The sequence below is a fragment of the Eretmochelys imbricata genome, chromosome 21 (assembly GCF_965152235.1).
Source record: "Eretmochelys imbricata isolate rEreImb1 chromosome 21, rEreImb1.hap1, whole genome shotgun sequence".
NCBI classification, from domain to species: Eukaryota; Metazoa; Chordata; order Testudines; family Cheloniidae; genus Eretmochelys; species Eretmochelys imbricata.
Genome location: NC_135592.1, coordinates 6,537,538 through 6,561,634, shown reverse-complemented (window position 1 = coordinate 6,561,634; position 24,097 = coordinate 6,537,538). Strand labels below are relative to the sequence as shown.

General features: G+C 51.5%; 1 protein-coding gene across 5 annotated transcripts in view; it reads right to left on the bottom strand.

Annotated features, from left to right (window-relative positions):
- SLC41A1 (solute carrier family 41 member 1) overlaps positions 1–20,161 on the bottom strand; it is a 31,042-nt gene extending 10,881 nt beyond the window's left edge. For 2 of the 5 annotated variants that reach the window (XR_013348525.1, XM_077839292.1), the window contains exons 1-3: positions 20,015–20,161; positions 15,347–16,770; positions 5,683–5,790 (exon numbers count right to left, since the gene is read on the bottom strand). Coding sequence is in view for 4 of the 5 variants with exons in the window: in XM_077839292.1 (XP_077695418.1) it covers positions 5,683–5,790; positions 15,347–15,730 (492 nt within the window). In the remaining variant the exon portion in view is untranslated. Of the gene's footprint in view, positions 1–5,682; positions 5,791–8,006; positions 8,355–15,346; positions 16,771–20,014 lie in introns of those variants that run through there. The other 3 variants (XM_077839293.1, XM_077839295.1, XM_077839294.1) reach the window with 3 other exon arrangements.
- Between the last annotated feature and the right edge of the window lie 3,936 nt (positions 20,162–24,097).

Genomic DNA, 24,097 nt, shown 5'->3' with positions numbered 1-24,097 from the left:
GGAACAGAGCAGCAGAATGTGGACACTAGCAAGGTGGCCAGTCACCTCCCATCTCCAGCTGAGGGGGGAATGAGCTGCAGAGTCAAGAGGGCTTCCTCTATTGCTTTCGGGGTTCCCAAGGTCCTCAACTCTTGCAGACAAAAGAGAATCCGGCACCCAACATCTGACAGATCAGTGAAGGAGGAGCTGTCTTGGTCTACTGCCCTGAGCATAAGACCGGGTGGCAGGAATGCTCAAGTTCTAAGCCCAGAGCCACACTCCAGTCCCCCTTAATTGCCTCCATTCTCCTAGCTGCAGAAGCAGGATTAACATGTATGCCACAAGGGAAGAGCAAAGATTCAGTGTTTGCCAAGTGCTCTGGAGACCAGGCTTTGCTAGCGAATCTGGGATGGCGGCAGGACCTTCTCCCTTCCCCTTTAACACACGCTGGAATGGGGAATGAGGCATTGCTGATGCTTTCCCAATGGAGCTCCTAATACCACGTCTCATGACCAATTCTGGCTCACACCCATCTGGGTCACACTGCTCCTGCAGCTGGCCAAAGGGCTCAGTACCCCAGCTCTGCTATCACATTGGACCCTAAGCTCTGATAAAGAAGGCCAGGGTGATGGCAATGAGAGTTTTTCCTTTTAAACAACGTTAGGTAAACAAAGCTAATGCCCTGTGGAAGCCTGGTGAGTGGTGGGAAGCAGCCACAGCATATGGGGTTCTTTTGGCACCAGCATGGCTGTTTAAGCACTAATCAGCTTAAACAGAACGGACTGAAAGTTGCTTTAATCTGGCAGCAGACAAGTTTGCTATTTTGCAACATTGGAGCGGAGTTACTGCAGAAGGCCCTGCCATCCTGTCCCTTGCAGGTCTCTATGCGATGTAGAGACATTAGGTATCACAGCACCCCCAGTGACTATGAAGATCAGGGTGAGCATGGTGTGCCCGCCCCGCACGGAGCTGATGGTGTAGAGACATGTCTGTCTCTCATAACAGAAACAGATGCACAGAGAGGGGAGGCGACAAGCCACAAGCCAAAGGACAGAGTGACCGAGTGTAAGAAATAGAACCCAGGCGTCCTGACTGCCAGGCCCCGTTTCAAGCCATGAGCCTATGCAGATCCGGCATTACAGTGTGGAAAGGATTCCCTAAAGCACAAGCAAGGCCATTAACAGGTAGAAGGGATGTGGTGGCAGTTTCCTCCCCTCCAGTTTCTGTGCCAGAGAGAAATCATGGTCAAGCAGCTCAAATCAGCATGCTTTCCCAACTGCCCAGTCCCTGCCACTTCTTGTACATTTCCAGAGCACCTTCCAAGTCAGCAACTGCAGAGGCTCTGACAAAGCACTTCATCCACTGAAGTGCAGCCATTTCTGGGGTGGAGCACGGCAACTCTAAACTGTTCAGGACAGGAAGGGAAGAAAAACAACGTGGCCAACCAAGTCAAACAGAACAGCTGCCCTCATTGGAATGTGGCCGTGACTCCAGGGTAACACCCCTCCTCTTGCGGCATTCGACCTACAGTGTCGAAGAAGTCTTGTGTCTCATTTGAATTCTATCCCTAGGCCTCAAGGTTACCAGGGCACAAGGCAGATGGGTAGAAGGATACAGGACCATTCTCTTCAGGAAGGAAGAGCATCCATGCCTGAAAAGAAGTCTTCAGACGCGAAGAGAGCCTGGGTTTAAGGGGCATTCTCAGGAATTTCTGCAGTCTGGCAAGTTCAGTGGGGTTAGAGGGGGAGAAAGAGAGAACTCCAGGGACATTCAGCGCATACCCCACAGGTATTCTAGCTCAGTATGAAGCTGGATCTTAAATTCCTGCCATCCGGTCTGGATTACCATAACCTGGCTGTAGTCAGTAGCAACAAGATTTTAATCCCCTAACAGGAAAGTTTTGCTTCCTAATGGTGAAGGAACTGGCTGGGGAGCCTTAATGCAGCGTTAATGAGGAACGTGCAGCCTGTGGAAGCCATTCCAGGCTGCTGTCCTGCAGAGCCAGCACAGTGATCATGTTGTTCCAAGCGATTCCTTTGAGAAGGCCTCTCCGCTGCCACTCTACAGGCGGTCTCTTATGCCTAGGAAGGAGCAGAGCAAGAGGGGAATAAAAAGCAAGCCAGATGGGTCATCAGATCCCATCACACGTGGACCCCGAGGAGGCCAGAAGGGAGTTTAGTAGTTTAAAAGGCAGCATGTCATCCCCCCGCACCATACACCAAGCTAGAAGAGATCCCTTTATGGCCCAGAAGCCAAGCTAATTTCTCCACACTAGTCAGATCAAGGTCACGGCATGTCAGCAGGCGGCACAAGGAGACCCAGCTGGCACGGGCAGGGCTGCTCTCAGGCACAGAGCATCAGCGGGAGGCAGATAGGCCAGGTCATTGCTCTCTCTGTGCCCTGGTTCTCTTGTGGCCCTGCTGTGGACACAGAGGGAGATAGAAAAGTTTGGCATTCCCGTGACTTTCTGCACAGCATGGGCAGTCTCGGTTCCCTGCCAAGGCCCCAGCCCTGGGCCAGCACCACTGCTGGGAAGGAGAGGGATGGAGGAAGCGGTGCCACTCTGCCTTTGCCCCAGAAGAGCTAAGCTCTGATCCCAGCGATGCGGGGGGGGGGGGGGGGGGGGGGGGCGGCGCAAGCTTAGTGCTTGGCTGGACAGAGCCAAGCCATCCCGCCGGAAACTGCTTGCTCCTCCACCCCAGCCCAGCCCCACAAAAGACCTCACAGCCCTTACGTGCTCCAAACAATAAGGATGAAACAAAGGGATTTGTTTCCCCGAAGTGGAAGAGCAAACAAAGTCTGACCTGCACTGACATTAGCTTCACCACTCAGCCTTTGCCTCTGGCAGAATTGCAGCTGGCTTCTGCTCCCACCTGGCACAATGAGGAGGGGAAAGCTTGTTCCCACCATCAGCTGGAGACAAGGAGGCTTGTCAGCCTCAGCAGCAGGCGCAGCCTGCCAGCTGGTAGTTGGCAATGTCATTTCCCGGCCAGATCTCTGCTTGCTTCTCAGGAGCAAGGGAACCAGGGCCAAGAGCTGCAGAGGCTGGATTCAAGGAGAAAGAGGAGTTGTTCTAGTCAGCGGTAACCAGCTGGGGGGTTGTAGCGGTAGGATGCCCTCTGTGCTTCACCGTACATGCAGAGCTGAACCAAGAGCTAATCCAGATAGAGCCACTTCCTCGCTCCCCACCCTGATGTTGGCCAGGGAGCCCCGATTCTGATGCAGGGGCTAGAGACTAAGCAACCCACCTCTCTGCAAACTAGACGCCTCCAAAACACTGAGCCAGCATGACATGGCAACCCAAGCCTCACTGTGCACCGGAGCAGGGCCCCGCAGGACACATGCTGGGCAGCAGGCAGAGGAGAGGGAGCCGCTCTCAGAACCACAGCTGGCATTACTCCCCTGGCTCAGGGCTCAGAGGTACTAAAGAGGCATGGCCGAGATAGAGAGACACGCAACTCTCCCCAAGCTTTCTGCCAGCTGTGCTCACTGCTCCCCTCCAATCTGACCGTGTCCAGGAAGTCCTGCCCGTGCATTGTCCCAAAATCCTCCCTGGCTAGCAGTCTGAGTCAGCAATTTCTGAGCACAGGTTCCTGCGCCTCTGTCCCCTGAAGATCAGGTCCGGGCTGAATGTGTTAATTCAGGGGGTGGAGAGAATTAAGAGTTGAGCTGCAGGCAGCTGGTACTTTTGTGCTTTAAGAATCACAGCTGCGGACCCATTGTGGGGTGTGTTGTGAGGCATGGAAACATCCAGCAGTCACCTGTTGTCACACCCTGGAGGAATGCGCTTTACGGAAAGGGAGGAGAATTTCCAGTCCCGAACAGGAAAGGATTCCAGGCCTCCTGCGTGGCTCGGCTACAGGGACAGACCGCTATAGTAGTGCCCGAGCACTGACCAGAAGCAGTTCGGTTTTAACTGCGTTAGCTTGGTATTCAGGCACCTAGCCTAGTCCGGTCTGAGCTGGCTGGTGCACCTGCCCCCATCTCAGTTGGGAAGCTCACTATTTTATGGATCTGGCCATTGCACTCACACAGAGGCCGTGCCCGATCTTGCCGTTCTATTGACTCCTAGAGGTTTTCAGCTAGGATGCCAATGCTCTCTGCAGGATTCTACTGGACAGGCCCCTGCAGCACGATTCTCTCAAAGCCCTGCAGCCTCTGCCACACACAGGCTTTCCCCAGCCTGCTTTTGGGCCATTTCTGTATTCAGTTTCCTGAAGCACAAATCAGATCCCCTTCAACTAGATCAGAACTCTCCCAGCAAAACACACCCACCCCTCTTCTGGATCCAGCGCAGAGCAGCACTCAGGGCAGGGGAGAGCCGTGCACCAGGCGTTAGGACTTTAAACAGTCTTCCTGCTCGACTCATATTCAAAACCCCTTCCTGAATTGCCAGGCTCTTGACAAAGTGGCCACGGTGACAGAGGGCAATTTCCCGCAATATGCTGGACATGCCCTATCAAATTAAGTTGAATACCTTCAGGGTCCATCATATTAAACATGCAATTGTTGATGTGTTATTTTAGGACTGCATGTAACTTTTCCAGGAGCCTGACTAATGTAAACCCTGGGGAAATGTTAGGAACTTAAAAAAAAAACAAAACCACATTTGTGACAATGTGTGTGAAATAGGCTTCATAGGAGGTATTAGAGAGGCCATTAGAGCGCTGGGGTGATCCCTGGGAAGCTTATTACCACGCGTGTAGGTTCTTTTATTGTTTTTAATAGGTTCTCTTTGTAATGTTTTTACCCTAAAAATAAATAAGTGCATGGAAAGAGCTGGGTAGTAGCCTAACTGTGTCAGTTACTCTGTTATTAGTCTCTGTGCTGGGATCTGCTTACAACCCTTCAGCCTGAAGATACCCCAGTCAGAAGGGAGAGACGTGTGTCTCCATCCACACATGGCAACAGGCTGTGTGTGCCCTTGCTGGACCTCTGAGGGGAAATACAGGTGTAGTTGCCATGAACTGTGATAGGCACCTCTTTTGCCGACTGCTTATCTGACTTGATCCTGAAGTCCCCCTGCTTATGGGAAATGCTTAAAAACAGGTTCTTCTCTTCCACCCCACTCACCCCAAAAAGGGGTGGTTCTCTCTCATGACTCAGTATGCTGCTAATCGAACCAGGGCAGGTGCAATAGCTGTGTGAGCGGGCGTCCTGGACACAGGACACCCATGAAGATAGTTCAGGGACAGAGAGAGAGGGGGAAGAGAAGGGACGGGGCGGGGGGGGGGGGGGCAGACAGGAAACGTCTCGACTGCTCTGACTGGATGGAATCACGAAGAGGAAGGGTAACATTTATCCGGATTTCAGGAACACTCGCTACTGTGTAATACTGAAAACTCATTGAGAAGCACAGCGAGTCCTGACCTCGGAGGGCAAACCAAATGAATGGACTGGCAGTGGCATTGGCCAGGGGAGAGCTGGTGGAGCCTGGGATAGAGAGGGGAAACTGGTGGAGCCTTTGAGACTGGCAAGCCCACAATGATACAGTTCAGAGCAACTGCAAAATGAAGTGTCTATATCTAGGCAAATCCATCAGTGATTTAAGCCACCACAAAGTCAGTGGAAGGTGCAAAGGAGTCCACGGGCAGGGGCTACATGGCAGGCCTTCCCCGCAACAGCTCTCTTTTACCCCTCCTCTCCATAGACAAACACAAGCAGACATGGAACATCCCTCCCCATCCCGTCCTAGATACTCACAGCTGTAGAAAGACGAGATGCCAGTGTCATCTCTAGGTTCCCCTTCAGTCCCAGCAATGCAGGAACCAGGATAAACACTTCAGTCACATATTTGAAAACGTCCCAGTGCTGCAAGACAAAAAGTGTTTATGTATTAATTCATTCATTCATATTTTCTCTCTCTCGCTCTCTGCCCCTCCTCTCCCCCCCCCCGCCTTTTTGTTCTGTTTGGACAGCACTTAACGCAAATGGGTTCCTGCTCCATAACTGGAGTTACAAGGCACTACAATACCAGCCAGACTGTAGAGGAGCTTAATTTCTAGCTCTCCTTCCTTCAGAAGTACATCTGTGGCAAGTGAAACACGGAACTGGTCATAACTGTAATTCCCCAACCCCAAATACTTTGGCTCTACCCCCAGCCGTGGCTCCATTCCTTCCCTGTTTTGAGACCACGGGACAGCCAAGCTCTTTACAAAGTGCATCCAAGTGTTGGAAGGCCGCTGTTTTCCTAGAGCAATGACTGGAGTCATCCTCCACCTCCTACTGGAGCATGAAAGGCAGGGGCAGGATTCGAACACTGTGCCTCTTTTTGTCAATGGTAGGAGCCTGTTTTATTGTTGATCAAGCGTCTATCTACTGAGACCAACAGGCCCTGCTCTTATGAACAGACACAGACATGTTACACAGTCAGTTATCACCTACCTGTGCTACATGTTCATTCGGAAGTGAATTTCATTATTTTCACAGTTGGACATTTTGACTCCGTGTGGCCCGTGAATACACAAAACTAGAACAAACCTTCCCTGGGACGTTGCAGCGTTATTCTGATGTTTCATTTGCTTGACAGTAGCCTCTGCAGGCCCAGCAGAGATCACAGCCCCATTGTGCGAGGGGCTGCATATATATACCTCGTAAGAGAGGGTCCCTGCCCTGGAAAGCTCACGGTCTAAACAGACAAGACATTTTACAAACATGGAAACTGAGGCACAGACAGATCCAGTGTTGGACAGTCACTTGAAGTGTTTGGCAGAGCCAGGAATTGAACCCAGGTCTCGGTCCCAGTCTAGTGCCCGACCCACAAGACCATCCCCTCCGCGTATGGGGTGCAAACACAGACGTCATGCTGCCAAAATTTCCACTGCCTTCCTCCTCCGCCAACCCCAGAAAAAGACAGCATCACATGCTCTTGGCTTCTGCTGGAGCAGGACAGACTGATTTATCCCGCTAAGGGAGGGAGCCCGCCCTTGCTCGCTCTGGAACCTGCACTGCTAGGAGACATGCTGCTGCCTACTCCGCCCCCACAGCCAAGTCGGTTTCCTTGTGCTCAAGACAGAGCTAAACACTGGACTGTTCAGGAAAGAGATGAAGAGTAATTGCAGGGTAAAGAGACCAACAGCAGAGCAGCTGGCTTCCTAAGGCAGGATGGGAAACAAACCACCCAGACCACAGCTGAAAAACAGAAGGCCTGGAAAAACCTCAAGGGGTCGATGCTTTACTTTCATAAGCGCTGAGCAAAAGGCTTCTTTGCCCCCTCTATTGCTCAGTTCCTGCCTGCCCGCAAGGGGAGCTAAGCACCATTGGAATAGATCTGCATGGTGATGGTGGTGTCTCAGTCTCTTTGAGAAAGGCCCATCTGCCTTCCCAACAATACGTACCTTATGCAGCTTCCCTTAGGCAACACTACAGAGAACACCATGAGTTGCCTCTCTCCTGACAGGATGGTGGGGACACAGACAGGACGCTTTTCCCTTCCCATGGTGGCACACGCTGGTATCTCAAAAGACGGGGGCACGGGTCAAAACCGAGTCTGAATGGAAGGCCGTTTCATTGTGTCCTGGCACTCCCCCATCAAGCTGTACCTACCTGTTGTCTCAAGTCTAATACCTGGACTGTAAGTTCTTTGGGGGCAAGAAGTGTTTTTGTGTTCTGTTTGTACAGAACCTAGCACAGGGGGGTCCTGGTCCATAGCTAGGGCTTCCGGGTGCTATGGTAACACAAATTAGTAACAGCAAAGGCTGGGCAAGACTCAGACAGGTGCAACGGCACCAGGATGACCATGCTCTCTAGAAAGGCTGCCACCAGATGTTCCCACAATTAACGTATTTGCAACTACGGCTCCTGCTGCTCTCATGATATCCACTAAGGCCTTGACTACGACGGGCTGTTTAGATCTCCCACAGCTGCACTGCCATTGGTGCAGCTCTAGACTGGCAGAGATCCCAACAGCTGGCCAGATGTGTGCTCTCGTCTATTACAAGGAGCCCTGCACACTTAAAACTTACTGCAAATAGACAGCTCTTTACCTGCATTAGTAACCCCTTCCCGCGGGGAAGGATTTCAATCACCTTGTTTATTTTTCCAATTTTTGTGTCCTCTACCTTCAGTGCTGGGACAACAGGAGTCAGGGAGGACAGGTTCTCCACCAGGTTCTCAGCACTGCAGTGACTGGCGTCAGTGGGGCTGCTCAGGGAAGACGACATGCTCTTGTTCAATCACAAGTTGGACCAGGAGGAGGACTCATTGGGCAAAGTTCCATGGTCTGTGTTACTCAGGTCAGACTAGATCATCTGAAGGGTCCCTTCTGGGCTTAAAAAATAAGTCTATGGATACACCGAGACATTTGGGCACTTCACACTCTGACAAAAGGATCTTTAGAGAGGCAACAAGGTCAAGTAGTCACGCTTGGCCTCCCACATCAAGCACTTTGGAAAATGAGCTCAGCTATTTATTATTTCATCTGGGGCTCAGTGTGGCCAAGGGGACTGCTGCTCTGGGAGAGCTCCAGGGCTTTTAAAAATCTCCCCCATCGCCCAAGTCCAAGCCAGGACATGTGGAAACAGTAGGCAGAGCAAGCATTAGCCTGGGAGCTAGAGAACGAGAGAGGGCCACAGGGTCAGTCGGTATCCAGCAGCCCCTTCGTATTAATTATACAAGAGCCCTGCCCTTGCCACAAGGGACACGACAGCGGGAGGTCCAGGCGGCAGCAAGAGGAACCTCCAGCCCTCCCCCTCTCTTGACCACATATATCGCCATTGTACATTGACCTTTAAAAGTCTGCACAGTATGCTAGTGCCAAGAGAGCGGCTGTAACTTGTAACCAGAACCTGCTACAGCACGTTCCCTCAGCAGGGCAGACACTGTGCCAAGCCAGGAATGTTCCTAGAAGGGGCGGGGGGGGGGGGAGCCACTTCCAAGGAGGGAAAACAAGACTTTTCACCTGCATCAGCAGCTTGCTTGCTGCAGAGGGCAGGACCCATGGGCTCCTGCCAACTTTCTTATTATAAGATGTTACATAAGCCCAACATACAGGCATATTTATATCAGCCCCAATGCCTCCTATGGGGCACAAAGCTCACAGCAGTGGAGTGTGCCCAATGAACAGGCCTTTAGGGGATAATGCAACTCCCCCGCCTCCACTTAAGTGCTATTGTGCACAGAACTTCAGCAGAGACCCATGCCATTGACAGTCATTCAAATTCCCTCTCACCCCTGTCAACAGCATGAGGAGAAAGTGTTTCTAAGGCTGAAGAGGGGAATCAGACAGTCAACAGAAAGACCTAACAAATCCTGGCAGTCTCAGCTGTCTGCTGACACATCTACTGACTTGAAATTTGGGCAGTACTTGATCTGTGCCAGGGCTTGGCAGTTCATAGCCCCGGCACCGCTGGGCTTCCTGCATCAATTCTGAATACAAAATAATTGCTTGAGCCCTGGCACCTCTTTCATTACAAATTAAACACTGAACTTGGAGTAAAACTTTCAGAAGCACAAGAAGCTAAATCCCTTTTCAAACATGACTTAGGCACTTCAGAACCCAACTTTAAACGAAAGTCAGCGAGACTTATGTTCTTAAATCCCATTAACTTTCATTGAAAATAAAGTCTCATTTTGAAAAGCACCTTTGGAAGTAAGGTGCTTTGAAAGTTTTACCAAGTCAAGCTTTTAAATTCTTGGTAGTAACAAGGGCTAAAAATACATGAGAGTGAAACGTGGACTCTTTCCACTTCACATGCTACACTGTCAGTTAAGCTCCACAGCAGAGAGTATTATGGGTGATCAGTCATAGAAGACACAAAGGATAAATTGCTTCATGGTCAGACCACAGGATGTATTTGCAGCCCTAGCAGTTAGGAAAGTAGGAGTGCCTGGAGACTGAATTTCCACCCCTTGAAAATAAATATGGAACCACATCAAACTTTTTTAAATTTTCAAGTCACACAAACTTCCAACGGTAGCCGCACTTTAAGGTCACGGACTATACTTGTAAAGTTCAAGAGCTAGCACATGCCATCAACAGTCACCCACCTGCCAAGTGGAGCTTTTGCAACAGTCTTGCTGAACAAGAGATGACCCAGGCCTGTGCAAAAGTGCTGTTACTTCAAGGACAACAGCTGCATCTAAAACTCCGTCGTGTGTTTTGGGTAACCATATTTGGGTGTTTCAGAGCAGCACAGTTCTAAGCAGGAGCAGGGTCTCCTCATTCAGAGGAGACTCCAGCAGCATGATGTTTAGTGATCCCTTGAAAGGAAGGGGTAAAGCACCCTGGGGAGGACACAAGGCCAGAGAGCACCTTAGTAAAGACACTTGGCATATTCTGCCTTCTATCCCCATGCCACCCCTGGAGTGTTAGGTCCAGGGACTGGGCCCCACCCTCTACAAACCAAACCCAGAAGTCAGGCCCTGGTTGCCAGTAAATACTTGGTGCCACCTGCAACCTGGAAAAACACAATTGTTCCAACACCACTTCGCTTTGAGTCATTTGACCCCAAAATTCAGGGTATGTGTGGGCGAAATGCAGGTGACAAGGAGATTTCATGTCATGTACGGTTCTCCTCGTGAATTACAGGCATGTGCAGGGACCATGGCCCCATTCCATATCTGACATAACTTTCTATGGGCTGGACAATGATCAAAGAGAGTAAACATGAGATGCCCATCCTAGCTCCTTCCCTCTCTCCTTCACACACCCTCTTCAGCTCAATCCCCGCTGGCAGAGTCAAGCTGTGCTTAGATCATGTTATAAGCCACATGGGCAGATTGTGATCCACCAGCTCCCAAACTCGATGTTCCACCAAAGAGCGGGTTAGTTCTTATGTATTTCTCTTATTATACAACATACTGGCCATGCCACATCTAGGGCCACCAGCTACATACCCTCCCTCATGCCAATTACGGTAGTACCTCAACCTCTGGAACAACGGGCTTCGGAGATGCTCTCACCGGACTACAGCCAGTCATGGTGTGTACATCAAAAGCAACATAACGTCCACCCCCAGAAAGACACGACCCTCCCCATTCAGCCCACCCCCGAGGGGGAGCAGACAAGCCTTGCAGCACGCCCAGATGGCATGGTCAACAAGCCAGGGCTCTGCGGATGGAAGGGGGCTGTCCCAGTGGCTTCCTGTTGTAGGAGTGCCACAGGCTTTGCCCACTGGTCAGAACCCTGCCCTCCAGGAGCACAAAGGGGTAGAGGGCTCCCCTTGCTGAATGGCAAATTCTCAGCACGCTCTCTTGTTAGCAGCAGGAACAGCTCAACGGGGCAAGACAGGGCTAGCCCGCAGCGCTAGCATACACTGGGCAGAGACCAATACACCCAGCAGGGAAGAAGCTTTCCTCCCCAACGGCCCCCTCCGGAACTGCCCTGTGCAATGGGTGAGCAATCCCTCTGCACCGCGGGCAGTCTGGTCAAGACAACAAAGGCACTGCCCTTTACCAAGAGGGCCACCCCCGGATCTTGCAGGAGCGCACGTCAAAAAGACAGACTGCCTGGGTTTTTGTCCCATGGCCTTTCGATCGATCATTTAATACCAAGGCTAAAGGCACCTACTGAGAAGTTGGCAGCACACCCTGCATAGTTACGTGTTGAGCTGCCAGGTGACTGAGGAATGATGAAGTTTGACTTCAGAAATAAAAGAGGGCTACCGATCCAGTAAGCTGCCGTGTTACCGCTTCCCCCCTGCACTGTGTTACTCCCACCTCCACCCCCACTGTCTTTAGGGCAGATCTTTGTTTAGAGGAACCTTCAGGTTGATTTAGGGCTTCAAAAAGAGCAGGGACTCAAAACCGGTGACTAAGGGGTGGGGCTATTTTAAAAATAAATGTCCCAGTAAAGCCATAGGAATTGCCACACCAGATGAGACCGAGGGTCCATCCAGTGGGCAGTACTAGCTGCTTCGAAGGGAGGCCCACAAATGGCTTTAAGGGACAGGTCTGCAGTGAACTGGAGGGAGAGCGGGAAGGAGAAATATTGTTCTAACCCCAGGTAGGTGAGGCTCACAAAACCAACATTTCTGTTTTGATTTAAACATTCCCCAGCAGCTCAGACATGGTAGAGCTAGTATACTAAACCCAAGACTGAAACTACCGGGTGCTGTCTCCATGCTGTGCCATAGCAATAAGTGACTGCGGTTAAAGTATTTTCATGTTGAATGATTTAGAGCAGCGTTTCCCAAACTTGGGACACCGCTTGTTCAGGGAAAGCCCCTGGCGGGCCGGGCCGGTTTGTTTACCTGCCGCATCCGCAGGTTCGGCCGATCGCAGCTCCCACTGGCCGTGGTTCGCTCTGCCCGGCCAACGGGGGCTGCGGGAAGCGGTGCGGGCCGAGGGACGTACTGGCCGATGTTTCCCGCAGCCACCATTGGCCGGACACAGCGAACCGTGGCCAGTGACAGCCGCGATCGGCCGAACCTGCAGACGCGGCAGGTAAACAAACCGGCCCGGCCTGCCAGGGGCTTTCCCTGAACAAGCGGCGTTGCACACCACAGCTCAGGACATCTGTGTGGGGATTTTCAAAGCCGGATTTTTATTTTGACAGCAGCTCTTCATTAGGATTGCTGTATTTTGCTCAGATAAATAACCTCACATACACACAACGAACTGGTGCCTTATTCCCTGCATCAGTTTTTACTTCCCTTCAACTGATGCACGTTTTTGCTGTGTGACATTACAGCGAAACACAGATCAAAGAAGTCCCTTTTCTATCTTGTTCTGGAAGCTGGTTCACAACCACAGCCCTTCAGGACAGCTGGGAAATGGTTAAGCTGCTGATCAGCTGCCAAGGACACAAGTGCTAGGAACACCAGGGTCAGAGTGTGTGACTTTGGCACCAGATCTATGGTCAGCTAGGTCACCTTCCCCACATAAAATCCAAGCGAACTGCACAGCTTGTTCATTTTGGTTGCACCCCCTGCAATGCAAGTCACCACTCTCAGGGGCTGTTATGATACAAGTCCAAGAGGTTCAGGTAGCTGATAGCACACTACAATAAAATCAGATGCTCTAGCTTCCTCAGGGAAGCCTTCCCCCTGCTCTGCTGGAGTCAATACTGAATGGTCAGAGGACTCCAACATGGATCGCCAAAATCATGCAGGGCAAACCCACCCACACACAAAACGCAGCATCCAGAGTTGCCGAGTTTTAGAACTAGGGTCCCCCGCAGACACATTCCCAGAAAGCTGTTTCCAACTCAGCCTTTGAGCATTTTTCAGGGAAAGACTGATTTTATATTTCAACTCTGCTCAGATCAGTTTGGGCTCCAACCAGCCCTTGGGGCAACATCAGGACTGAGCCAGTCTCCTTGGACAATGAGGGGGCTCTCTGCCTGCCCACAGCCCCCGAAGTCATCCCAGTTTTAATGCGGATCAGGTAGCCGACCACCCCACCATCCCTTCTGAAGGGCCACCTCATGGAAAATGTCCCACCGTTAACTAAAGCATGCCCGTCCTCTTCTACAGGAGCCATGAGTCAGTGATGTGGGGGCTAAACAGCACGCCTGGAGCTGCACAGCTAACTCCAAGTAGAGCGGCAGACAAGTGACCAAGGGCAGAACGGGGCCTTCAGCATGACCCCTTGTCTAACTTGTTGTGTGTGGACCATGACTGGAGAAATCATACTTCCACCAGGCTGCGCACACAGACCTAAGTGCTAAGGCAAAGAATAATCCCCCACAAACTGCAACGAGTGACTCGAGTCTCTGACGTCCAACTCTGATGAGAGATCCAGCAACATGGTGCAGCCGCTAACGAGAGCCCTAAGTAACCACGTGCCAAACCATGGGAGCTCTTGAAAAAGCACATTCAAGCACAGCAGAGAATGAACTCCACAACAGCTGCACACGTAGTCACTGCTACACTGACTCTAGCCCCCAGCCTTCCAATACACATTAGAGCTCTCGAATAGCATTGCTCTTTGGTTCTAACAATTCCAGATTCAGAACAGAATGAGACGTGGCTGTGTCTAGACCTACCATCTCCAGAAATGGAAGCAGATGCCTAAATTCCAACCCTCCCCAAGTGATGAGTTTGCCTTAAAGCACTGGAGAAAGAAGTTTGCCATTGGTACTTCTCTAGTGCCCATCACCACGGTAACCAACTGTCAAGGTTCCTTCCCCACTCTGAACTCTAGGGTACAGATGTGGGGACCCGCATGAAAGACCCCCTAAGCTTATTCTTACCAGCTTAGGTTAAAAACTTCCCCAAGGTACAAACTTTGCTTTGTCCTTGAACCCTATGCTGCCACCACCAAGCGTGTTAAACAAAGAACAGGGAAAGAGCCCACTTGGAGACATCTTCCTGGGGAAGGCTTGATAAAAATCCTCACCAATTTGTATAGGTGAGCACAGACCCAAACCCTTGGATCTTAAGAACAATGAAAAATCAATCAGGTTCTTAAAAGAAGAATTTTAATTCAAGAAAAGGTAAAAGAACCACCTCTGTAAAATCAGGATGGTAAATACCTTAGAAGGTAATCAGATTCAAAACATAGAGAATCCCTCGAGGCAGAGCCTTAAGTTACAAAAAGACACAAAAACAGGAATATACATTCCATTCAGCACAGCGTATTTTACCAGCCATTAAACAAAAGGAAATCTAACGCATTTCTAGCTAGATTACTTACTAATTTAACAGAGTTTCTGAGACGGCGTTCCTGATCTGTACCTGGCAAAAGCATCACACAGACAGAAAAACCCTTTGTTTCCCCCCGCCCCTTCCAGATTTGAAAGTATCTTGTCTCTTCATTGATCATTTGGTCAGGTGCCAGTGAGGTTATTTTAGCTTCTTAACCCTTTACAAGGGAAAGGGTTTTGCCTCTGGCCAGAGGGATTTTTTAGCACTGTATACAGAAAGGCGGTTATCCTTCCCTTTATTTTTAGGGCACCAACCATCTCACAGTCCCATGCATTTATCCCTTCCTGTGAGGCAGGGCAGTGCTCTTACTTCCTTTGTAAAGATAGGAAAATGAGGCACAGAGAGGCTAAGTGACTTGCCCAAACTCTCACAGGAAGTCTGTGGCAGAGGTGGGAATTAAGCCTGGATCTCCCAAGTCCCAGGCTAACACCCTAACCACTGAACCTTCTCTTTGTACACAGAGAAGCATGCCCTGGGTTAGGAAAAGCTTCTCACATCCTCCTTTGCCAGCGAGCTCTTGTCTTGACTAGGGACATACCCCTGTTAGGCAACTTGGGCCAATTCATTCGCTAGCCCACATGCCCAGCCCAACTAGCACTGCGGAGTACTCTGCCCAGGAACTGGACAGCAACGCCTCATTTCACACAGGCCGCCACCACCACACGCCATGGTCCCAGCTTTTGAGTCATCACTGTCTTGGGACAGAATCAAGCCAGGTAATGGGATTCGGAGCCCAAGCCATGCAGTGTCCCCAAACTAAGAGCGGGTTTTAGCCTTACCTGTACTATGTCCAGCACCATGCCAGCAGCTACCGTCCCAAACCCGGCCAGCAGGAAAGGGAAGAGGACCTGCAACCCGATGGAGAAGGAGGTCTCCTTGAGTGGGGAGGCAGGCTCAGGGCCCTGATCTGTACTTGTGTCATCGCTCTCGTTGCTCTGGCTGCCGTTCTCCAGCAGGGCGTCCTCTTCTCGCACCCCTTTGGCGTTTGCATGGGACTCCAGCACCACCACCTCCACTCCTTCTCCGTCGGGCTCCAAGAACTCGGAGGGCTCCACGAGCTGCTGCCGGTCCGGACTGGTCAGGCAGTCTACAGGCACAGCCAGGATTGGCAGCACCACCCCATTGGTCTGGTGAGCCTCCTTCTGCTCCAGCTTGGAGGACATGATGAAGAGCGGAAGTCCCCCCCAACCCTCAACTTGGCAGGGCTACAGCAGGCAGCTGTCCCAGAAAAGACCTTCTGCCCAGGGCTCAAGCCAATGCCCCTTCTTGCATCTAGATGCCACCTCCTTTGTTCTTGTGTGCCTGCCCTCGACTGCAGAGGCTGATCCCCTAGCAGAGATCCCCATCAAGCACAATCCAGAAACGGGAGACACCAACCGCCAAACCGGCGGAGAAGAAGGAGATTCCAGATACAATCCTTTGGCTCTAGTTCTCCTGTTCCCAGAAGAAGGGGCTGTAGAAGCACACACAGTCTCCCAGATTCTCTTCTTTGGTTCTTCAAACTTTAGTGCCTCTTCTTCCAACACTCCACATCCCCCACTCAGCCCTGGCTCCAGCAGCTGGACTTGTGTTCAGCTGTTTTTAAGGGGAAGCAGGGAAAACATAAAAACATGAAACAAAGTCTTTCAAACCTGGGTGTTATAAAGCAGGATTTTATAAAAAAAAAAAAGTTCGGGTGGGCGCGGGGAATTTGGGTTCTATCCTTTTAAAAGAATAAAGGAAATTCCCCTGATTTCAGCTCCTTGCGTCATTCCAGGTTAATTACTTAACCAGGCAAGGAACTGGGAGGATCAGAGTTTAAAAATAAAGGACCGCTTGAATGAGCTCTCTTCTTTGGAGCTACAGATCTGCTTTCTTCTTCCCGGGGACCTTGCTTTCAGGGGGAGACAGTGCAGAGAAGTCTTGGTTGGTGTCTGGCAGCTGACAGCACTGGCCTTTTCATGCCTTACAGCCTCTTTTCCCTGCTCTCTGCAGAACAGCTGGGTCACCAGTCAGCTCCAACTACAGCAGTGAGCCTCGGCTGTCCTCCCGTGTAAGGGAATCTCTCACCTAACACCACGTGGCAAGGATGACTCTTAACTAAAGGAACAGGAAGTTCCCAGATAGGGTTACTTGGTGAGCCTAGCTTGCGCTGGCAGGGATGCTGGCATTGAGAGACGGCCTGGCTCACACCCACGCTCCAGGGACTGCTGCGCGCTTTCACCTTAAAACAGGAGAGAAACAAGCGATACAAATATTTGATCTAACCTTTCTGTCAGCACAATGGCACATTCATTCAGCAACGCTTCCCTCCCATGCACTGGCCTTCAATGGCTTTACTATTCTGCTCTCCAGAACTATGCTGCTGAGCTAGTTAACCCTCCCTCACAACTCCTGGCACACACAGCAATGGGACAGTGTCAAATGGGGGGGAGGGAGGGGAGAAGAAGAGAGGAGAAATGGGGAGGAGGCACAGCTCACGCAGCTTATGTGCGGTGGATGGTCTGCCCTGTTCTGTTCCCCCCACCCAGCCCAGACATCTCCCATCACCTCCTCCCAACCTGTAAAGTCCTGCTTGGGATGCTCATGCACCAAAGTCACAAGACAGAGTGAACAGATGTGCTCAGTCCAGAGGACAAATACCATTGTTCAGCCATTGAGAGCCACTGTTGCAACGCCAGGCAGCGGATGCGCACACATCCCCAGATGGCCGGTTGCAGGCTCCACACAGGCCTGACAGCAGAGTGGAACATTTCCCCAGCCGACACGCGGGTCAGCAGCCTCCGAGTTCAAGAGCCAAATTTCCCTGATCATTTGCAATAAACATAAGAGCAAGCCATAGAGCAGGCGTGGGCAAAATACAGCCCGCAGGCCAGACCCGGCCCATCTAACATTGCTGTCCAGCCTCCTCTGCCCCTCGCGATCTCAGAGTCCGAGCCGCTAAAAGTCCCACGGCGTAGCGAGCACTCAGGCAGGCTGCCTGCCTGCTGTGGCCCCACATCTCTCCCGGAAGCAGCCGGCTACTGCTGACACAACTCTGCGCACCCCAGGAGTGTGTGTGTGGGCGGAGGAAGAGGCAGCTCCACATGCTGCCCCTGCCCCCAGCACCATCCTCACACCAGAAACCAGCCAATGGGAGCTATAGGGGGTGGTGCTTGGGGGTGCGGGCAGCGCACAGAGACCCTGCTGCCCTCCTTCCCCACAAAGGGGCGCGCAGAGACGTGCCAGCAGCAGCTGGCTGCAGCTGCTTCTGGGAGCGGCGTGGGGCCATGGCATGCAAGCAGCCTGCCTGAGCCCTGCTGCGCTGCCAGCTGGGAGCTGCCTGTGGTAAGCGCCTCCTGGCCAGAGCCTACACCTCGCACCCCTTCCCGCACCAGGTTAGAACCACCCCCTGCACCCAAACGCCCTCCCAGAGCCCTCACCCTCTCCTGCACCCCAACCCCCCGCCACAGCCCTCCTGCACCCAAACTCCCTCCCAGACCCCACACCCCCTCCATTAATATAGCAGAAATGTGGGGCCCTGACGACTTACAAAAATTCGTGGAGTGGCTCCCCTGTGAAAATTATTGCCCATCCCTGCCATAGCAGGATACCATGCTTAATGGGCACAGTCCTGAGCAGGCCAGGGTGTGCGTACTGCTGCCCTCTGCTGGACAGAATCACAAGTGCTTCATGGACAAGATAGGCCTTGGATTGCTGGAGAGCTGGAAGGTCAGGGTTCTCTCCCCGCTACTGCCGGACAGCTAAGTAACTTCGTTGTTGTACGAAAACCCCTAGCGAGTACCAAGTTCTACTCAGTGCTGGCTGGGAGCTCAAATACAAACCGAACACCCGCCCTCCTCCCAAGACACAATCCATTAGGTATCATACGCGGAAGGGGGAGCGTGTAATGAGTGAAGGCATTTTACCACACTGAACCATCACTAAGTTTGGAAGGTGAATCCCAGCTTTGCTGAACGGATCTTGCAACGACAGTGCTATGACAAGCCACTCTGCTTGTAAGGCATACCCTGAACACAGGGTACAGTGCTGAGTGCAAAGCTAGTGGGACCCTAAGCCCCCAAGAGGAAAAACCCCACATGAAACTACAAAGTTTCAACCTGCTACCTTGACAAGTCTTCCTTCCCTTCCGCTGCAGGAATCTTTACTGGGGGTGGAGGAAAGCTCATTGTGGTACATTCTAAAAACCACCCCCCAGGAATAGTGTCAATACACTAAGCAGCGGACACTGCTGCTTCGTTAACCACTGCCGTTTAGTGCTTCCTTTTCACACTCCCTCGGACAGACTGATTCAGGCAACAGATCATTTATTATCATTACTAGCCATGTCACTGTACACAGGTCGGCCAGCCTCTGATTCAGGAATCTGAGTAATCCAGCCAGCTCCAGTCCAAATACATGTTTGAGTCACACCTCAAAAAACTCAACTTCTCCCCACTCACCACCCTGGCTGTTTGGATTGACGACATCTATTACCCGCAACCTCCAGTCTAAGAGTGGAACAGGAACCTTCACACACACACACTGTTCACCTTCACTGGGCGTCAAGTTCTCCATGAATTAATCTCCTGCCTCTCTCTAGGTAATACCTAGCGCACCCCACCAATAACACCCCCAATGGCATCGGCAAAACCCTCCTGCCCAGAAGAAATGGCTTTTGAGTCAAGTACCATCTAATATCCACCCCAGCTATATCCCATTCAAATACAGAATTTTAAAGGGACTTGCCCACCCCCAGTCCATCACCCCCACAGCCTACCCCCCCCCCCGACCCCATCACCCACAAGGCCCCTGCGGGGAAAGGGTGCATCCAGGGGATTTAGAGGGAAAGCTGGAGACTGACCCATAAGCCTCCTTCCCTAAGGAAAAACAAATGCACTCCCATGTCACGTTCACCTCTCCGAGGCACGCTATCCTTACCGTACATGCCCTGGCAACCCTGCGAAGGAGAACGCACCCCAGCACCACCCATGCGGAGTCCCACCGCGGGGGGGTCCTATTATTGGGGCACCCCCAGGGGTGCCGGGGCAATCTGTACAGGGGGGACGCTGAGAGCCACTGAATGAAACCAAACCCTGTATCTCACGGAAACCACTTCAAGCCGGGGGGGGCTGCTGCAGCACCCCGCAGTTCCAGCACCTGTGGGCGCCCCCGGCGCTCGCAACAGCCCGAGGAGGAGCCTGACATACCCGCAAGGAGGCTGCATCGAGGGGCGGCTCCTTCACACACCACCCCCGCCAGCGAACTGCGTAAACCCCGCGGAGGCGGCAGGTCCCCCCACCCAAATAAGAGTCCCCAGTGCCAGCAGGAGCGGGGGCGGAAGGAGGGGGTGATAGGGACGGACCCTGGAACAGGGCAGGGCAGGGCACATCCCCCCACGGGTCACCCGCCAGCAGGTTGCACCCCGCGCCCCCCGGATTGCGCCACGCTCCCGGCCGGCTGCAGGGACCCCCGCGCCGAGCACTGACCTGACCTGACCTGCCCTGCCCTGGGAGCTGGAGCTGGAGCTGCTGCTGCCGGGATCCGTCCGACCCCGGCCTCCGTCCCTGCCCCTGCCCCTGCCCCGGCGCGCCCGCCGCTACATCGCCACTGGCCCAGCCTGCGCTCCCGCGGAGCCGCCGCGGCCAGAGCAGGGAGCTTGACATCACCAGCCGCCAATGGGGGCTCGGCGCCTGCGGCTCTGCCCCCTCGTCACTGGACGCCGCCTGCTGACGCAACAGGCAGCCCGCCCCCGGGCCGGCGGAGGGCTCGATTGGCAGCAGCGCAAGCCAATCAAAATGGGGAAAGAGGTCGGGGAGGCGGAGCGAGGGGGGCCTGCCCCGTCGCAGGGAGGCGGGGCTTCATGGCGGAAGGAGCCAATCACGGGCTGCCTGCAAAGCTCGCTGTGCCTGGCTGGTGGCTGCGGGTGCGCACGTGTCTGGCTGTCGCTTCCCTGAGCAGTGTGGTCTGGTCTCCGGGGGTGGGGGCTAGGAGCCCGGACGCCTGGGTTCTTTTCCCAGCCCCAGCGAGGGGATTTGGGAGCCCGGATGCCTGGGTTCTTTTCCCAGCTTGAGCGGGTTGGGTAGATTTGGGAGCCCGGACTCCTGGATTCTCTTCCCAGCCCCAGCGGGTGGGGGGATTTGGGAGCCCGGACGCCTGGGTTCTATTCCCAGCCCCAGCGGGTGGGGGGATTTGGGAGCCCGGACGCCTGGGTTCTATTCCGAGCCCTAGCGGGTGGGGGGATTTGGGAGCCCGGACTCCTGGGTTCTGTTCCGAGCCCCAATGTGGGGGATTTGGGAGCCCGGACTCGTGGGTTATAGTCCCAGTGCTGGGACAGGTATGAGATCTAGTGGTAAAAGCAGGGGGCTTGGGAGGCCTGTCTTCTGGTTGTACTCCCAGTTTAGAGAGTGAAGTCTGGGGGTTAGTGCTGGAAGCTGGGACTCCTGGGTTCTAGTCTTGTTCTGCCACTGATAGAAGAATTCTTGGCAGCATCCCTTTAGATTTCTAGACCCGAGGGACTGAGGTGACGTTTTGAAGGTAATTGAGAATTTTATTGCAGGATTAAGAGTAGCAGCCTGTTAGTCTGTATTTGCAAAAAGGAAAGGAGGACTTGTGGCACCTTAGAGACTAACAAATTTATTTGAGCATAAGCTTTCGTAAGCTACAGCTCACTTCTTCAGATGCATTCAATGGAAAATACAGTGGGGAGATTTATGTACATAGAGAACATGAAACAATGGGTGTTACCATACACACTGTAACCAGAGCTATTACCAGCAGGAGAGCGGGGGGGGGGGGGGGAAGGCTTTTGTAGTGATAATCAAGGTGGGCCATTTCCAGCAGTTGACAAGAACGTCTGAGGAAAAGGGGGGGAGGGGAATAAACATGGGGAAACAGTTTTAGGTTGTGTGATGACCCATCCACTCCCAGTCTTTATTCAAGCCTAAGTTAACTGTATCCAGTTTGCAAATTAGTTCCAATTCAGCAATCTCTCATTGCAGTCTGTTTTTGAAGTTTTTTGTCGAAGAATTGCAACTTTTAGGTCTGTAATCAAGTGACCAAAGAGATTAAAGTGTTCTCCGACTGGTTTTTGAATGTTATAATTCTTGACGTCTGATTTGTGTCCATTATTCTTTTACGTAGAGACTGTCCAGTTTGACCAGTGTACATGGCAGAGGGGCATTGCTGGCACATATCACATTGGTAGATGTGTAGGTGAACGAGTCTCTGATAGTGTGGCTGATGTGATTAGGCCCTACGATCGTGTCCCCTGAATAGATATGTGGACACAGTTGGCAATGGGCTTTGTTGCAAGGATAGGTTCTTGGGTTAGTGGTTCTGTGGTGTAGTGTGTGGTTGCTGGTGAGTATTTGCTTCAGGTTGGGGGGCTGTCTGTAAGCAAGGACTGGCCTGTCTCCCAAGATCTGTGAGAGCGATGGGTCGTCCTTCAGGATAGGTTGTAGATCTTTGATGATGCGTTGAAGAGGTTTTAGTTGGGGGCTGAAGATGATGGCTAGTGGCGTTCTGTTATTTTATTTGTTGGGCCTGTCATGTAGTAGGTGACTTCTGGGTACTCTTCTGGCTCTGTCAATCTGCTACCTGATCACTCTCGTTACAGTGTGTATGGTAACAGCCATTGTTTCATGTTCTCTATGTATATAAATCTCCCCACTGTATTTTCCACTGAATGCATCCGATGAAGTGAGCTGTAGCTCACGAAAGCTTATGCTCAAATAAATTTCTTAGTCTCTAAGGTGCCACAAGTACTTCTTTTCTTATTGCAGGATTAGTCAGTGCTTGGTGTGCCATCTGGGCCCCACGCAGAACAAGGGTCAACAGTAAACAGGGGTCATGACTGCACTGTTACATCCCAGAAAACAGAATTATTACAATCATACTTTATCCCTACATCGCACCTTTCTCTTCAATAGATCAGTGCACTTTTCAAACATTAATTAATAAAGTATGGGAGATCGTCACTGGTATCTGTTTCCCAGAGGAGGAAACTGAGGTGAAGCCAGCAGTAGAATCCATCTCTCCTGACTTCCAGCCCCATGCCATAACCCCAAGCCCTTATATTGCTCTTCGATAGCTCTTTACATATAAGAATCTCAACATGCTTTACAAACGTTAATTAATTAAGTCTCCAAAGACTTGTACCAGGAAGGTATTAGGTGTATTATCCCCATTTTATAAAGGGCTATGGTGATGAGCCACTGATAGGTGACACAGCCCCATGGCCACTGAACAATTGTTAGTGGCAGAGTTGAGAATAGAACCCACCTATCTAAGATATGGTCTACATGCATTTTTTAAATGGTATAACTATTTCAGTTAGGGCTGTCATTTGTTAATGATAAAACCACTAGTGTGGATGAAGTTATATAGGCAAAAAGATGCCCTATACCAGTATAAAGTATTCCCATTCCTATATGGGAATAGCTATACCAGTATAAAGCCCTTTCCACTGGTATAACAACATCCACACCAGGGCAATCATATCGCTTTAACTGTACTGTGGTAGTTAGAGCAGTACAATGCATGGTGTAGACAAGGCCTTCTAGACTAAACTCTTCAGGGCAGGGACTGTCTTATGTTTGTCCAGGGCCCAGCATGATGGGGCTGAAGACCTTTGGCACTACTGCAATGAAATAATAATAATGAGTCCTGGCTTCCTGGCAAAGTCACTGGGAAGGGAAAGCATCACTTATCTTACAAGTTTGTTAATGCTGTATTTGTGCTACGAATCCTCATGGAGAAGTTGAGAGAAAAGAGATGGCAACTGGCTATGGACTTTGTGGACCAGGAGAAGGCATACAGTCATGTGCCAAGAGAATTAATTGGGTGGAGTTTGTAATGGAAAGGTGTGCCAGAAAGCTATGTCCAGCTTATCCAGGATAGGTATGATGGAATGACTACTGTCGTCCAGACTAAATAGGGCTGCAGTAGAGAATTAACAGTAAACATTGGCCTGCATCAGTGCTCAGCGTCAAACCCCTTCTTGTTTGCAATTGTCATGAATATGATAAGTGAGAACATATGAAGGCAGCTGCCTTGGAACTTGCTGTTCTCTGCTGACTTAGTGATAGGTGCAGAAGATGGTGAGACCTTGGGAGCCAATTTGAACAGTGGCGACATAGTTTTGAGAGGGCTGGATTTAGCGTGAATGATGATAGACCAAGGCTATGATCACTGAGGAAGGCGAACTCACCATGAAGGATATCACAGGCAGAAACCTTAGAAGAAGATTGAAAGACTTTAAATACCTCGGATCAATGGTTGCTGCTGCTGATGCCCTCCTGAGTGATGCCCGGCATTGTACTAAGCTTTGTGGGGCAAATGGTGGGAGCTGACTCCAGTTGTCTGTGACAAAAAGAAGTCAATATAGTTAAAAGATAGAGGGTATAAAATTGTAATGTGACCCATCTTAATGGAACAGAGACTTAGCTAGCCACAAGAAAGAAAGTCAGTGTGCTCTCCACCACAGAGTTGAAGTTATTGAGATGGTCAAATGGTTGGACACTCCATGTTAGGATATGAAATGGAGTTTTAAGGGGCCTAATGCAGTTTGT